At 38.5% G+C, this 17,650-nt stretch overlaps 1 protein-coding gene across 5 annotated transcripts in view; it reads left to right on the forward strand.

Annotated features, from left to right (window-relative positions):
- The window catches only part of LOC133482470 (uncharacterized), a 70,182-nt gene that overhangs the window by 46,584 nt on the left and 5,948 nt on the right, over positions 1-17,650 (forward strand). For 3 of the 5 annotated variants that reach the window (XM_061782639.1, XM_061782665.1, XM_061782672.1), the window contains 6 exons: positions 1,816-1,868; positions 1,969-2,121; positions 3,076-3,199; positions 8,733-8,806; positions 14,235-14,474; positions 14,579-14,621. In XM_061782639.1, the coding sequence (XP_061638623.1) occupies positions 1,816-1,868; positions 1,969-2,121; positions 3,076-3,199; positions 8,733-8,806; positions 14,235-14,474; positions 14,579-14,621 (687 nt within the window). The remainder of the gene's footprint in view (positions 1-1,815; positions 1,869-1,968; positions 2,122-3,075; positions 3,200-8,732; positions 8,807-14,234; positions 14,475-14,578; positions 14,622-17,650) is intronic. The other 2 variants (XM_061782657.1, XM_061782648.1) reach the window with 2 other exon arrangements.

Below are 17,650 nucleotides of genomic sequence, written 5' to 3' on the forward strand. Positions count from 1 at the left end.
TTATTTTCAAAAATGTGGGTAAATAAAAAGATCTTTTTTCTATTGCACACGGTGGACGACTGGTTAGAGCGTCAGCCTCACAGTTCTGAGGACCCGGGTTCAATCCCCGGCCGCGCCTGTGTGGAGTTTGCATGTTCTCCCCGTGCCAACGTGGGTTTTCTCCGGGCACTCCGGTTTCCTCCTACATCCCAAAAACATGCATTAATTGGAGAATCTAAATTGCCCGTAGGTGTGAATGTGAGTGCGAATGGTTGTTTGTTTGTATGTGCCCTGCGATTGGCTTGGTGTACCCCGCCTCCTGCCCGATGATAGCTGGGATAGGCTCCAGCACGCCCGCGACCCTAGTGAGGAGAAGCGGCTCAGAAAATGGATGGATGGATGGATGTTTAGAACAGAGATTCTCAAACTGGGTCCAACTTGGGACTCCTTACAGTGGAGACATTTTTCCAAGGACCTCATAATTCTAACGCCAATTAAACATCTAATATCTACTAAAACTGGCCCAACAAGTAAAATCATAGCTGAAATAATATAACAATAAGTTGCTGTTTTCCAGTTTTATTGCAATAAAATCAGTCAACTTTTATTAAGCGTAGTCCATTAGAAAACACATACAGTATGGTACACAATAAAACACATAAAAGGAAAGTACGTCAGGAAAATCTTGATATTTAATGACTTTTTACCTGATTCCCTGACAAGAAAACAACAAACATCCAAGAAATTTCACCCGAACTGTCCAGTATTCAGTTATTTATTTCACAGTCACACTGGATGCATTTTTGGCTAAAAAGTTACTGAATCAATTTCCAGCCTCTGAATTGTTTCATATCGTATCATTCTAAATGAACCGATATCATCCTAGAATCGAATCAGCAACCACGAATCGTGATATAAATCGAATTGTTGCTAAAATGAATCGTTACACCCCTAATAAGTATTTAAGTTAAAAGTATTTAAACTTTTAACTATTTTAGGCTTTTAACTTTGTTTTCTACTAAATAAATCAAAAGTGAAAAAAACAATCAATACAAAACAATAAAATATTTTCAATTATGTACAACAAAAGAAGAAAATCTTCATCCAGAAAACTGCTCTACATTGAAAATGTGCTTCAAGCTTTAAAGAGCTGATCCAGTTTCTTCTGTCTGTCTGGAAATCATCTACCAATTTGGAGAAGGGGCTTATCAATAGTTCCATTAACACACTGTCACCTTCATTAAAATTCTTTCCACCAAATTTGTATTTGCCGCCCCTCCCCCTTCTGCTCAGCTGTGAAGGAGAAAAAAGGCATCTGGCTCTCATTAAGATTAAAGAGTCTGATTCTTTAGCGCATGACAGTCTTGTCTTTCTAACCAGCCAATCATATTGCAGCCCCCCTCCAAAAAACAAACAAACCGCAAATTACCATAATTGACAGTGTTGCAGTATTTGAAACATTGACTTTTCAAAACCGTGGTTTACCTTCAGCACAGTAATCGCCCCATGCCTAGTTAGTGTTCAAGTAAACTCCAACTGGAAGTGACAATGTAGAGCTTGAAGCATCTGTCTTGAAGAATATTTAGTAACTATGTCAGCCAAAGTGCTGCTTGTTGTCTAGTGAGTAGAGCCTAATGGTGCCATACAGCACTTGTTTCTCAAGTTTGGGCTCACGCGACAAAGCAAAAACTCGGCCAATTGACAGCTGGTATCTCGAAACCACGTCGGGTCACTTGTATCTTGAGGCACCACTGTATTATTGTTGGCAAAATGGTTAATCAAATTACAATGCTGATAAAATGGTTAATCAACATAATTGCATTAATAAATTCCCAGTTGAAGCCCAAGGCTTACCAAAATGTGGAAAAAGAAATGCAAGACTCAGCAAGGTAAGGATAATACAGTAATAATGTGCCTTTTAAGCTCATGACACATTGCTATAGTCAGCCACAAGGTGTCGGTATTCACTAAAAGATGATTCATTTAAAGAAGGCGATGGAATTGGAGAAGGAGATTCCAGAACCTGACAAATCCTTCAGTTTCAACAAAAGACCCCGGCGAAGTGCAGCCTTTGCCAAGAGCTATAAAGAGCCAGACACCGATGAGAGCCTCTCAGAATCAGAGAAGCCTCAAGCAACCAAGGCAAGGGACTTGAAAGAAATCATGTCACATACTCCTTAAGAAAATGAATTAGATCACCATGCTTTTGATTTTTGCTGATACCCTGATTCAGTGATTAGCTCATTGTTTCTGCAAAGTATCACAGTACACAGACAGCATCTACAGCGGCTGAAATAAGTATTTAACACGTCACCATTTTTCTCATTAAATATATTTCCAAAGGTGCTATTGACATGAAAATTTCACCAGATGTTGGGGACAACCCAAGTAATCCATACAGACAAAGAAAGAACACCTAAGATCAGAAATTGAGCTGTGTGTAATAATGTGAAATGACACAGGGAAAAAGTATTGAACACACCAACTGGTATTTATTTAATACTTTGTACAAAAGCCTTTGTTTGCAATGACAGCTTCAAGATGCCTCCTGTATGGAGAAACTAGTCGCATGCATTGCTCTGTTGTGATTTTGGCCCATTCCTCCACACAAGCAGTCTTCAAATCTTGAAGGTTCCGTGGGCTTCTTTTATGGACCTTGAGTTTCATTTCTTCCTGTAGATTTTTGTTTGAATTCAAGTCAGGTTATTGGCTGGGGCCATTCTAGCAGCTTTATTTTTTTCCCCCCTTTGAAACCAATTGAGAGTTTCCTTGGCAAAACATCATCATCATCGTGGTGATCATTATCCTGCTGAAACATCCACCCTCGTTTCATTTTCATCATCCTCGATGATAGCAGTAGATTTTTGTCAAGAATGTCTCACTACATTTGCCCATCCATCCTTCCTTCAATAATGTGAAGTATAGCAGTACCATTTGCTGAAAAGCAGCCCTACACCATCATGTTCCCACCTCCGAACTTCACTGTTGGTATGGTGTTTTTAGGATACTTATTTCAGCCACTGTATATCACGTAGCGATCATAGGCATTAGGCACCCATACACATACAGTATCATATGTACTGCTCTATTCGCCAGCAGACACATGAAATTACTCGGCCAAACAAGTCCAGCACAACAAAAATTCAGGCACAAAGGAAGATGTCTAAGTGTCCTCGTCCTGACCACCAGGCCTCCCCTTCTTCGACCGAGAAAATGCGATGTAAGTAATGTGACCAAGGTGTTAGCACATCCATCTCAAAGTCCAGAGGTCATGGGTTCAAATCTGGGCTCTGGCCTTCCTGTGTGGAGTTTCCATGTTCTCCTGGTGCCTGCATTGTTTTTCTCTGCGTACTCCGACTTCCTCCCACATTCCAAAAACATGCATGTTAGGTTTACTTGAAGACACAAATTGTCCCAGAGTTTGAATAATTGTTTGTCTATATTGACCCTGTTATTGGCTGGTGACCAGTTCAGGGTGTACCCCTGGATGGCTGGACATGTTGGCCGTCTTCGGATACTTGTTTATGCTATCTGAATGAGATGAACCGGAAGTACTTGGAGATAGGTTGTTCAAATTCTAAAACATGCTTAGGAAAGGTGCGTCAATGCCACATTTAAGCCACCTATAGCATAGGTTACTCCTGAGGAGCGTTAACGATAGGAAAGGAAATTTATTACCCACAATCCTTTATAACAGCAGCAATATATAAAGTAACAGACCACCGATGAGGTTAACAGACTACACGAAGACACTTGAGTGTCACGTTCAAGACTTTATTAGAATTATTGAATCAAACTTTTATCTTAATAAAAAGCAATAGTACAAAACAGTATATATAAACAAACATGCATCAAGAATACAGTTCTAGTGAACAATAGCAATTTGAATATAAAATTTGCCTCAATTGTAAGACTAATATTACAGTATAATCATACACAAAAACAGCTATAAACTAAACTAAAATATTATAAAATACAGAAAGATCTGCAGGGGATAAAATGTATACTGAGAGACAAAAAGGACAGAAAAACAAGCTTGAGACATTTTTTTCTTTAATATTTATTCATAAAACAGAACATACATACACCATCGCCAGAAGATGACATACAATCAGTGGAAAAAAGGGAGATAATCGTATGACAACAATACATTAGAAAGATCACATAGGTCCAAAGTTTTAATGGCTTTTCGCAGTGTCTAATGGTCCTAATATATTGTTTGACTTAATTTTTGTACACCCCCAATTCCAATGAAGTTGGGACGTTGTGTTAAACATAAATAAAAACAGAATACAATGATTTGCAAATCCTGTTCAACCTATATTTAATTTAATACACTACAAAGACAAGATATGTAATGTTCAAACTGATAAACTTTATTGTTTTTAGCAAATAATCATTAACTTTGAATTTTATAGCTGCAACACGTTCCAAAAAAGCTGGGACAGGTGGCAAAAAAGATGGAGAAAGTTGAGGAATGCTCATCAAACACCTGTTTGGAACATCCCACAGGTGAACAGGCTAATTGGGAACAGGTGGGTGTCATGATTGGGTATAAAAGGAGCTTCCTTGAATTGCTCAGGTCATTCACAAGCAAAGATGGGGCGAGGTTCAGTCTTTGTGAACAAGTGTGTGAGAAAATAGTTGAACAGTTTAAGGACAATGTTCCTTAACATACAATTGCAAGGAATTTATGGATTTCATCAGCTACGGTCCACAATATCATCAAAAGGTTCAGAGCATCTGGATAAATCACTGCATGTAAGCGGCAAGGCCGAAAACCAACATTGAATGCCTGTGACCTTCGATCACTCAGGCGGCACTGCATCAAAAACCGACATCAATGTGTAAAGGATATCACCACATGGGCTCAGGAACACTTCATAAAAGCATAGTTAAGTGCAACTTGAAACTCTAATATGCAAAGCAAAAGCCATATATCAACAACACCCAGAAACTCCGCCGGCTTCTCTGGGCCCAAGCTCATCTAAGAGTGACTGATGCAAAGTGGAAAAGTGTTCTGTGGTCCGACGAGTCCACATTTCAAATTGTTTTTGGAAATTGTGGACGTCGTGTCCTCCGGGCCAAAGAATAAAAAGACCATCCGGACTGTTACGGACGCAAAGTTCAAAAGCCAACATCTGTGATGGTATGGGGCTGTGTTAGGGCCAATGGCATGGGTAACTTACACATCTGTGAAGGCACCACTAATGCTGAAAGCTACATACAGGTTTTGGAGAAACATATGCTGCCATCCAAGCAACATCTTTTTCATGGACACCCCTACTTATTTCAGCAAGACAATGCCAAACCACATTCTGCACGTGTTACAAAAGCGTGGCTTCGCAGTAAAAGAGTGCGGGTACTAGACTGGCCTGCCTGCAGTCCAGACCTGTCTCCCATTGAAAATGTGTGGCGCATTATGAAGCGGAAAATACGACAACAGAGACCCCGGACTGTTGAACAGCTGAAGCTGTACATCAACCAAGAATGGGAAATAATTCCACCTCCAAAGCTTCAACAATTAGTGTCCTCAGTTCCCAAACGTTTATTGAATGTTGTTAAAAGAAAATGTGATGTAACACAGTGGTAAACATGACCCTGTCCCAGCCTTTTTGGAATGTGTTGCAGCCATAAAATTCTAAGTTAATGATTATTTGCTAAAAACAATAAAGTTTATCAGTTTGAACATTAAATACCTTGTCTGTGTAGTGTATTCAATTAAATATAGGTTGAACAAGATTTGCATATAATTGTATTCTGTTTTTATTTTCTATTTTTAACACAACGTCCCAATTTCATTGGAATTGGGGTTGTATACGACACTATATTTTTTTCAATTTTTGTAGAAATATTTTACATGGGTATATCTGTGGATTAGTTTGAAAACACCTATTTCATTTTGTTAAGTAAATAGTGTGCAGGCAAACCTGCAAGTCTCAAGACTTTACTTTCATCTGAAACAGTGCTGACCTTTCCTATATTCGAAAGGAGGCATAAAGGTTGGCAGGCTTGTTTATGAAAACTCTTAGCCAATGTGGGTAAACAAGTATACAAATCTCCTAGCCACACTTTTGTGTAGTTAGCAACAAAATCACGTGTGTTTATGTGGCTCAACCTTTAGCCACACTTAGCCAGTCCTCGTCACTGGGAAGCTGATAAGCTTTAATGATGTGGGCCCAGTTAAAACTTACTAGACATCAATCAAGAGTAGGCCTGAACGATATGGGAATATACTCTTAATTGTGAGGGTTTTTGGTTGTTTCTTTGAAACAAATATTTCCAGTTGATTGTTGTCTTCCAAATCCACAATGCATGTATTTGGGATTTGGGAGGAAACCGGAGTACCCGAAGCAAAGCCACACAGACACGGGGAGAACATGCAAACTCCACACAGGCAAGGCCTGATATGACCCGGGGTCCTCAGAACTGTGAGGCAGATGTGCTAACCAGTCTGCAACCGTGACGCGCCGATTAAGCTCATATGGGCCGAAATTCCAAAGTGTTCTCCAAACCGACCACCTAAAAATTACCGTCCTTAAAAAACTAGACTTAAATGATGTAAATTTAGCCTTTGTCATCAGATCAGTGGACGCAGTAGAATGTACTTCCATCCATCCATCCATTTTCTGAGCCGCTTCTCCTCACTCGGGTCGCGGGCGTGCTGTTGCCTAACCCAGCTATCATCGGGCAGGAGGCGGGGTACACCCTGAACTGGTTGCCAGCCAATCGCAGGGCACATACAAACAAACAACCATTCGCACTCACATTCACACCTACGGGCAATTTAGAGTCTCCAATTAATGCATGTTTTTGGGATGTGGGAGGAAACCGGAGTGCCCGGACAAAACCCACGCAGGCACGGGGAGAACATGCAAACTCCACACAGGCGGGGCCGGGGATTGAACCCCGGTCCTCAGAACTGTGAGGCTGACGCTTTAACCAGTCGTCCACCGTGGCGCCAGAATGTACTTTTAGTCATTAATTTTTTTAGGAATGTATTTGTTATGAAGGATTGTTAAAATCGATGGATGGATGAAAACACTGGCCACGTTGCTACTTAACATAAAACTGTGTATGTACTTTACAGTTGAAACCAAAAGTTGACATCCACTCCAGAAAAAAGCTATTTTGACATGAAATCAGACTAAACTTTGCCTTTTATTGGTCAATTAGGATTACCAGAATAATTTATGTTAAAAATATTTCTATTTGCCCAAAAATGAAAAAGGACACAAGGATTTTTTTCAACAGTTTTTCATGACTTTCTGTTCAGAACATTACATACATTTCATTAGTATTTGGTGCCACTGCCTTTAAACTGTATTATTTGGGTGAAACCTTTTGGATATCCTTCCACAAGCTTCTCACAATAGTTGGCAGGAATTTTGGCCCATTTCTCATGACAGAACTGGTGTTACTGAGTCAAATTTGTAGGTCACCTTGCTCGCTCGCACTTGCCTTTTCTGCCCATACATTTTCAATGGGATTGAGCCTGAAAAATGTACTTTGTTGTCCTTTGTCCACTTTGTTACACTTAAACCACTCTGTAACCAATTTGGAAGTATGCTTCAGGTCATTGTCCATCAGGCAGATCCATTTGCACCCAAGCTTAAACTTTGTGGCTGATGTCTTGAGATGTTGCTTCAGTATTTCCACATAATGTTCTTTCCTCATAAGGCCATCTATTTTGTGAAGGGCACCAGCCCCTCCTGCATCTTAACAGTCCCACAACATGATGCTGCCACTGCTGTGTTTCAAAGTTGAGATGGTGTTTCTCAGGCGTGCAGGTTTCCCTCTTTTTCCACCAAACATAACAATGCTCATTATGGCCAAACAGTTATATATTCATTTTGTCAGACCACAGGACATGTCTCCAAAAATTAAGGTCTTTGTCCCTATGTGCATTTGCAAACTGTAATCTGGCATTTTTTGTTTCTTTTGGATAAAATTATATAATGGCTTTTTCCTGGCAGAGTGGCCTTTCAGACCATATCGGTACAGTACTCGTTTCACTGTGGATAATGACACACTCTTACGAGCTTCAGCCAGCATCTTCACAAGGTCTTTTGCTTTTGTTCTTGGATTGATATGCACATTCATTTCTGGGACACTGAAACCATCTCCTTCCTAAGCAGTATCGTGGCTGGACATTCCCATGGTGTTCATATAATTCACATAATTATTTGAACATATAAACGTGGTACCTTCAGTCATCTGGAAGGTGCACCCAAGGATGAACCAGACTTGTGCAAGTCCAAAATTCTCTTCCTGATATCTTGGCTGATTCTTTTGACTTAGCCATGATACAAAGAACCAGTGTGTTTTAAGTGTGCCTTCAACATCCTGAAGCGTGTTTCTAATTTAGTCAGATGCTGTCAATAAACCTGTCAAAAGTTTCCAAAGACATATCATAGTCTCTGCTTCCCCAAATTGTTTAAAGGCATAGTAATCTTACTGTATTTAAAGTTCTGAATTTGAGGAAAGTAATGAAAATCCCCCCTCCTCCCAAAATAAATAAATACATCTCATCATCAAATGTCATTATTCTGGCATTCAGCAAATATAAATAATTTTGGTAATCCTAATTTACCTAAATCAGGAAACGTATAGTCTCATTTCATGTCATAAAATGAGAACAAAACCATGTGTCTTTTTATATAGTGTATATAAAGTTCTGGTTTCAAATGTGTACTGTATTGACCATCTAGGCCAGCAGTTTGATCATCTGTGTTTATTTTGGACCTTTACAGTCCCTGAAATGTCCACCCAGTCCCCGGAGTTCTCCCCTCTCATCAGCCTGCCATTGTGTTCCTCACCCAAGGGGGTAAAATACTGTTTCAGGATACTATTTATATGCTGTTATTGTCTCTTGATTGTTGTTGGTTGAACGCTCCTGACAACATAAGAAAAATGTTTAACAACTAAACTCAGAATCCAAGTCTAATGTTTTCCCACTTTAATGTTTAAGATTGTCAAACGAATGTAAATATCAGACAAAATCGATTCTGTTCATAACTTTTATGGACAGAATTTCTAGGCGCAGCCGAGGCGTAGAGGGGGTCCGGTTTGGTGGCCTCAGTATTGCATGTCTGCTTTTTGCAGATGATGTGGTTCTGTTGTCTTCATCAAGCCGTGATCTCCAACTCTCACTGGAGCCGTTCATAGCCTGCTGCAGAACCCAAGTGTGCTTCAGCTTGAGGTCACAAATTGATGGCTGAACATTCTCCTTCAGGATTTTCTGTTAGAGAAGAATTCATGGTTCCATCAATCATAGCAAGTTGTCCAGGTCCTGAAGGAACAAAACAGCCCAAAACCATCACACTACCACTACCATGTGTGACTGTTGATATCATGTTCTGTGCTACATTTACGCCAGATTTAACGAGACATACACCTTCCAAAAAGCTCAACTTTCATCTCGTCGGTCCATATCATATTCTCCTAAAAGTCTTGGGAATCATTTCTTTGCATCGTGTCATTATATTGCAGCTTTTTAAGATATTTTGTCCAACTTTATTTTGTCTGGACAGATTTTGTTGATGTGTTGTCTTGATTGAATGGCTCTGGAGGTAATCAGGCTTGGGTGTGATCAGTGAAATTAACCAAAAATTGTGATTAGCCACAATTAATTCATGATTTAACAAGGGGAGTAATTACCTTTTCACACAGGCCATTTAACTTTGAATACAGTATTTCTTCTTCTTAATAAATGAAATCATTCAAAAACAGCATTTTAAATTCACATGGGTTATATTTGTCTGATATTTACATTTGTTTGATGTAAGTTTGAAGTGGGGAAATTATGCAAAAATATAAGAATTCAAGATGGCTGCCATATATGCATGTCTGGTAGCTGGCTGCTACATTGTGCTGGCGTATCTGCCCATTCATATCTATGGATGAAAATTTGCAAATTGGACAAAAAGCCAGAATTGCCCGTTATCTGTATTTTCCATTTACAGTAATTTCTCGTGTATAATGCACATTTTCTTCCTCAAAAATTCTCAAAACGTCAATAGTGCACATTATACATAGGCTTTGGGGAACATTTAAAAAAAGCTTTCACATTTTATAAATGTATGCCGCCATCCAGAGGTTATGAAAAAGCTGTACACTTTAATTCCAATATGCCACTGCCACCTAGAGGTTATGAAAAGAGTGTAGCCTACTCTTTCATTCCAATATGACAGGGGTACATATGACTTGCATATACGTACAGTTGTGTTCATAAGTATACAGACCCAGGCAGAATTTGTGAAACATTGTTTATTTTAAATACAACTGATGACTGAAAAACAACCATCATTATTTTTTATGGTTATGTTTTGTTTAATGATAAGGCTTTTCTAAAATGCTTGACATTTTAATTTGAATCCCATTTAAAATAAAATGAAATGTGTTTCAACTGGTCCTTCATGTTTTCTTTAAAGAATTGTATACATCTTACAAATTCTGCCCGGGTAATCAAACATATGAGCACAATTGTGTGTTTTCTCATTTCTGTGAAGGGCTGTGAATTTCAAAATAAGAGTAAGTAAATAGAAAGAAAGTATTACATGTTCAAATAAAGTGCTTAACTACGGAATAATTCTTTGAAAAAAACTAACAAAATACAGATAATACTTCATGTTTTGATCATATGGGTAGAAGCAAAATCATGCATTGTAAAAATTCATTACACATAGGTGCAAGGATTTTGTAGAATTTTGGGGCTGTGTAATATACATGGGTGCGCATTATACAAGAGAAATTATGGTATGCTCAAAATCGGAAATTGGAGAAGTTAGTTGTTATCCATTTTTTTCTTTTTTCAATTTTGGTTTTAGGAATGAATATTGAGAAAACAAGTCCTAATTTTGTGTTTTGTTTTGAAAAACGAATGAACAAATGATGCACAGATTAATAGTGTCTGAACACAAAGTGGAAAAACAGTGCTTATAGGTCACCTTCCGTCAGTTTTTTTTAACTTCATTTTTATAATCTTTGATTGCCTTTTATCATGTTTGCATTATAATTTTGTTTGGAAATGCCCAAAATGTCCTTTTTCCAAGCTATTGGTCTTTTCCGCCTAGTGTTTGAGAGTATGAGTATGAGTAGGAGTCGGATTTCTCATAATCATGTCACATGTAAATGAGCTTTGCTCTGATTGGATCGTTCATCTTCCCCAATTAAAATCTGGAAAACAGCTTGACTATAGTCGGTCCATATCACGGCATTTGCTAGCGTCAATACTATATAGAATAGGGGTGTCAAACTAATTTTTTTTCGCGGGCCCCATCATAGTTACTGTATGGTTTCCCTCAGAAGGCCATTATGACTGTGAAACCATGTACAAATGTACATATCGCCTCATATTATTACAAATAGAAAACAAATGAATGAATAACTTGGTTTTGAAATCAGACGCTTATGAAAATTGTTTGTTCAACTACTATGAAATTTGTTTTAAAAGGAGGCTTGGTTGCAGAAAAATGTTGCAATTACTCCTGTCAGCATAATTGATGTACATGATTTGCTTGATAATAGAGAACTAATAGAGAACGCGATCTGAAAGGGAGGAGTATATTTTGAGGTTATGCTCGTCATCTACAGCCCCAATTCCAATGAAGTTTGGACGTTGTGTTAAACATAAATAAAAACAGAATACAATGATTTGCAAATCATGTTCAACCTATATTTAATTGAATACACTACAAAGACAAGATATTTAATATTCAAACTGATAAACTTTATTGTTTTTAGCAAATAATCATTAACTTAGAATTTTATGGCTGCAACACGTTCCAAAAAAGCTGGGACAGGGTGATGTTTACCCCTGTTTCATCATCTTTTCTTTTAACACGCACTTATGGATGTAGCGCCGAACTGTATTTACTGACATTGGTTTCCTGAGCCCATGTGGTGATATCCTTTACAGATTGATGTCGGTTTTTGATGCAGTGCCGCCTGAGGGAAAGCCTACATGCAGTGATTTCTCCAGATTCTCTGAACCTTTTGATGATATTATGGACCGTAGATGATGAAATCCCTAAATTCCTTACAATTGTACGTTGAGGAACATTGTCCTTAAACTGTTCGACTATTTTCTCACACACTTGTTCACAAAGACGTGAACCTCACCTCATCTTTGCTTGTGAATGACTAAGCAATTCAGGGACGCTCCTTTTATACCCAATCATGGCACCCACCTGTTCCCAATTAGCCTGTTCACCTGTGGGATGTTCCAAACAAGTGTATGATGAGCATTCCTCAACTTTCTCAGTCTTTTTTTGCCACCTGTCCCAGCTTTTTTGGAACGTGTTGCAGCCATAAAATTATTATTGTGAAGCTCGGTTCACTAAGCGTTGGATTGTTGGCCCACTAATAGGGAGCGTGAATTGAAAGTGGATGTGGATAAAAACAAAAAGAGGGGGATATTTTTAGGTCATGTTCGTCATCCACTCCCATTCATTGTAATTGGAACTGCCACGATGATCATCACTGATGAAAATGACCGCAAGCTTCATTATTTCATCCATTGTTACATCGTAAATTTTGAGCATTGTTGGAAGTGGCTGAGACTCGCTCTCTTAAAACTCGGAAGCTGCAGTTCAGCTGAGTCAAGTGGGAGGGTAGCAACACTGAGTAGGCAGGTACTTGAATATCAATTGACATAACTCTACATCACAAAGTTAGCAATTTGAAATCCACTTGTTTTGCACGCCTTATGCCATTCATTGACTTTTGCAATTCAATCGCCAAACCACATAAAATGTCAAACCTAAACCACTTCACAGATTCATTTTGACCTATGTTATGCATAAAACAGTGGAAAATTTGAATTTTGATGGAAGGATACCTTTAACAAATTTATGAGACCACCTGGCATAAAAATGGGAAGAGACCATCCAGTATCACAAAGCGCTTTCATGTGTACATTTTACCTCTGAGTATGAATGAGGAATTTTTGAGGAATTTAAAACTGAATTCATTTCTTATCTTACATTAACTTGAAAATAAATGACTTGCACATTATTAGATTTTTAAAAGAAAATGCACCTCAAGTATGTGTATACTTGCACATGGGGCGAAGACTCTTCGTAACTTCCACTAACAAACAACGTAGGCTAAACCTACCCTGCCCTTTTCTGTCCTCTCTCATCTTGTTCTTTTGGTTAGTTGTTACATGTCCTCACCGGGTATTCCCTTGTCCACAAATAAGAACGCGACTTGACTTAACGTTACTTGTCGTCAAATATTTAGACTGATCAACCAGTGTTCTGCTATGGTTTGCACACCTGTTCCCCTTGACCGTTCTATCACTCTGTCTGTCCCCTAAAACCTCCTTTTGTCAGCTGCATTTTCAATAAACAGGACAATTAAAAATAGCGGGAGTATTTCAAATTCCCCTGTAAGACATACAGATTCACCATTAAACTAACTAAACTTAACTCTTCCCTGACATAAAAAAGATCTTTGTTTCTCAGTTGAGATGTAGCAGTTCAAAAATTATTCCTTGACACCAATTACTAGTGATGGACAGGTGAAGTCCTATGAATCACTGAGGCGTTCGAGCCCATTGCTTCAGCAAGAAGGTTCACTACTCGAGGCCTCATTGGAACACTGAATACTCCCATCTGGTGTTCAAATAGACATGACAGGCATATTGGATTAGATTCTATTTTATTGTCTTTGCACGAAGTACTGAGACAACGAAATATCGTTTAACATCTTTACAGAAGCGCAAAGAGACCAGAAAGTGCAAAATTTATGTATATGAATGGAGGTGGAGTACAAGTAAAAAGTATGACTTAAGATAATAAGATAACAATAATAATAACATTGAATATGAGCACCAATATTACTATTTTAGCAGTACGTATGTAGTGTAAATCTGGCATAAGTAAGAAACATCATATGATACAGTACATCAGTACTACGGAGTTGGACAAGGTATGAAAATGGAAATAAATATGAGCTTAAAACCTCAGCATTCATGGGAACCCCGACACGAGGCTTTCAAAGGCAATACTCTACCAACTGAGCTGGTAAACATAAATATGCAATATGTCAACACACTGTAACCGCATACAACACAATGGAAAACCACAGAAAAAATTTAGTAGGTGAATTCATAAATAGTGGACTGCGAATAGGCAGATGTTCACTTATATTTGTTGAGAATCATTATTATTCTCCATGTTACTATTCTATCAATTGACATGTTTTCATTTTGACATTGTGCCCTTTCCTTTCTGTTCCTTTGTTTTTAGACAAGTGTGATCCAGCAGTCTTCACTTTCACTGCCCTTTTCTCCCTTGTTGACAGCCCTAAAGCTGTCCCACATCGCCACTCCTCCCCATTCACCTTTTCCTGGATCTGCAATGAATCCTGACCTGAATTGTAGCTTCAGTCAGGAATCTGCTGTATCTCAGATTTCCCTGAGTCTGTCATTTACCATTGGAGTTCAGCAAAGCCCAATTGCTTCACAGGCTGTTAGTGAGAAAACAGAGGTAGGCTGTACTATATATGATGTGGATGGATAGTTTGTTGTCCCTTTATAACAATAACCACCATCAAATATGAAATATTGCATTCTTTTTCATCCTGACAAAAGACACCACATTCAAATGAAGATTCTGCTGATACTCAAGGCTCAGGTAAACTGATTCAAACAATGTTCTTTTCTGCTTATCCTTGCTGCTGCATCCAACCACAGAGCAATGTCTCTAGCACAAGATGATAGTCAGATATTGTAAAGACATCTGTAATGATCAAATTATCTGTCCCTTGTTAAAAAAAAAAATAAAAAAAATAAAAAATTGCATGGTAACATCTTGGTGACAGGACCCTGTCGAAAGCACCACATCTCCTTGTCCAGTAATTCTGAGGAGAACAAGAGACAAAAAAGAAACTGCCTTCCTCTCCTTGAACCTCGTGTGTTATTCAACTCCTGTAAGAATTTTTTTTTAAATTATGATAATTATGTGATGCATTATTTATGCAAAATTATCTCTACATAATTATTTTGCTTTTATACTTATAATACAAGATTTAACTGACTATATAGCGACGTGACTAGAATTCCCAAAAATGACAATCTGTCAAAAGTAAAGTGTGATTGGAATGACCACTTCAACCTGAGTACAACACACCAAGAATTTTTTAAATTGATGGGTTCTGGAGAAATTGAGATTTTTGTGTGGGGGAAAAACATACCGTAATTTCTCGTGTATAATGCGCACCCCCAAAGTTGACCTCAAAATTCTCGAAGACCCTTCTTCCTATGTATAATGCATTTTTACAATGCATGATTTTGCTTCTACCCATATGATCAAAACAAAGTATTTTTTTCAAAGAATTATTCTGAAGTTAAGGACTTTATTTGAACATACAATACTTTCTTTGTTATTTACTTGCTCTTATTTTGAAATTCACAGCCTTACTTTTATTTAGTAAATGAGAAAACACACAGTTGTGCTCATATGTTTGATTACCCAGGCAGAATTTGTAAGAAGAAGATTTCTTTAAAGAAAACATGAAGGGCTAGGCGAAACACATTTAATTTTATTTTGATGGGATTCAAATTAAACTGTCAAGCATTCCAGAAAAGCATTATCATTAAACAAAAAATAACCATAAATAAATTAATGATGTTTCTTGTTCAGTCATATTAAAAATAATAATAATAATAATAATATTTCACAAATTCGGCCAAGTTATGTAAACTTATGACCACAACTGTACATACAGTATATGCAGTCATACGTACCCCTGTCATATTGGAATGAAAGTGTAGGCTATACTTTTTTCATAACCTCTAGGTGGCGGAATATTAGAATGAAAGTGTACACCGTTTTCATAACCTCGAGATGGCGGCATACATTTACAAAATGTGAAAGCTTTTTTATTTCCCCCCTATACCTATGTAGAATGTGCACTATTAATGTTTGACAACTTTTTGGGGGGCGTGGGGAATGCGCATTATACACGAGAAATTACGGTAATTGCCTTTTTGGGGAATGCTTTTGTGTGATATTGTCTATAGTACATCTTGTTTAAAAAAATCACTTTCAAATTAGACTAAAACAGTTTAACTTCATTATTTCTCAACATCCATCCATGCATTCTCTGAACCGCTTATCCTGGATCGTGGGTCTGCTGGCGCCTATCCCAGCTGAGTTTGGGCAAGAGGCGGGGTACAGCGTGAACTGGTCATCAGCCAATATAGCTCTACAAAAAAAATTGCACACTAATGTCATAGGTCATGCTGAATTCAATTTTAATAATAATAATCATCATCATCATCGCAATAATAACGAGTTCAAAGGAGACAGACAGTCTTGTAGCTTAGCTAATGTTAGTTCATGCTCATTCTTTGAGCAAAACTCCAAGATTACACAATCATTGACCTTTTACCAACAACCACAAGCAAGGCAAACTACCCGAGCACAACATTGTCGTTTTTTTTCCTTCTCTTGTGGTGAATTAGTGTTCGTGGGTCGACTGGCCACTTCATTAGGGACAGCGAGGAGGAGGGGTGGTCGCAACATCTTATGTTATTTTCCACATTTAAAATAGGTTTTTGTGCTTTGTTAGTGGGAGAGGCAAACAAACATATTACTGAGGTATAGATATGAAATTGATCACTAGGATCACTTAGTGGAACCTATGTTTTGTTTTTTCTAACTTGCCACGAGGACATAGCAATTGAATGTACATGTGTACACGTAGGGTGAAACGGTGGTTAGCACATCTGCCTCACAGTTCTGAGGATCTGGGTTCAAATCCGGCCTCGCCTGTGTGGAGTTTGCAGGTTCTGCGGGTACCCCGGTTTCCTCCCACATTCCAAAAACATGCGTGGTAGGTGAATTGGAAACTAAATTTCCCGTAGGTGTGAATGTGAGTGTGAATGGTGTTTGTTTATATGTGCGTGTGATTGGCTAGTGACCATTTCAGGGTGTACCCTGCTTCTCGCCCAGAGTCAGCTGGGATAGGCTTCAGCACGCCCGCGACCGTATATAAGCGAGGGTAAGCCGTATGGCGAATGAATGAATGTGTACACATATTGTGCCGCACACCTGTCTGCTTGTGAAAGGACTAATTTATCCTTTCAATAACGGTCTGAAAACTCATTGATTCTAAACTTTTTGGATATCGACTGTTGCTATAAGCCCCCAGGAATATACTAAACTGTGATGTAATGTCAGTACCAAAGAATAGACACCCCATACGCAGAAAAGTAATCTGTTGTATGAGGTCAAGTGCAATGACAAATGCGCAGATACTCTACTTATTGCGGAAACCAAGCAGCCACCGAGCAGACGCATGGCACAACACAGAGGGGCAGACTCCTCAAGACTCAGCTGCTCACTCTGCCTCCAACAAATACTGTAACACGGCCTCCTTGACTGTTAGCCAGCCCCACTACCATTTTACAACTGAATGGAATATTAATGAAGGAGTTTCCACCAAACAACCCTTGTGGACAGACAATGGCGTCTCGGCCAGGCAGTCTAACGATTACCATAACAATTTTTCAAATCCCAAAGAATACTATACATGGTAAGGGGAGTGCCTCCAATTTAGAGCACAAATAGTTTTTCTTCACCAAATCAGGCTAGTCAGTCCTAACTGAGTCTTGTTGCGTGAACTGACTGAAGCGAAACGTCTTGTAAGATAACAAAGA

The sequence above is a fragment of the Phyllopteryx taeniolatus genome, chromosome 1, assembly GCF_024500385.1.
Source record: "Phyllopteryx taeniolatus isolate TA_2022b chromosome 1, UOR_Ptae_1.2, whole genome shotgun sequence".
NCBI classification, from domain to species: Eukaryota; Metazoa; Chordata; class Actinopteri; order Syngnathiformes; family Syngnathidae; genus Phyllopteryx; species Phyllopteryx taeniolatus.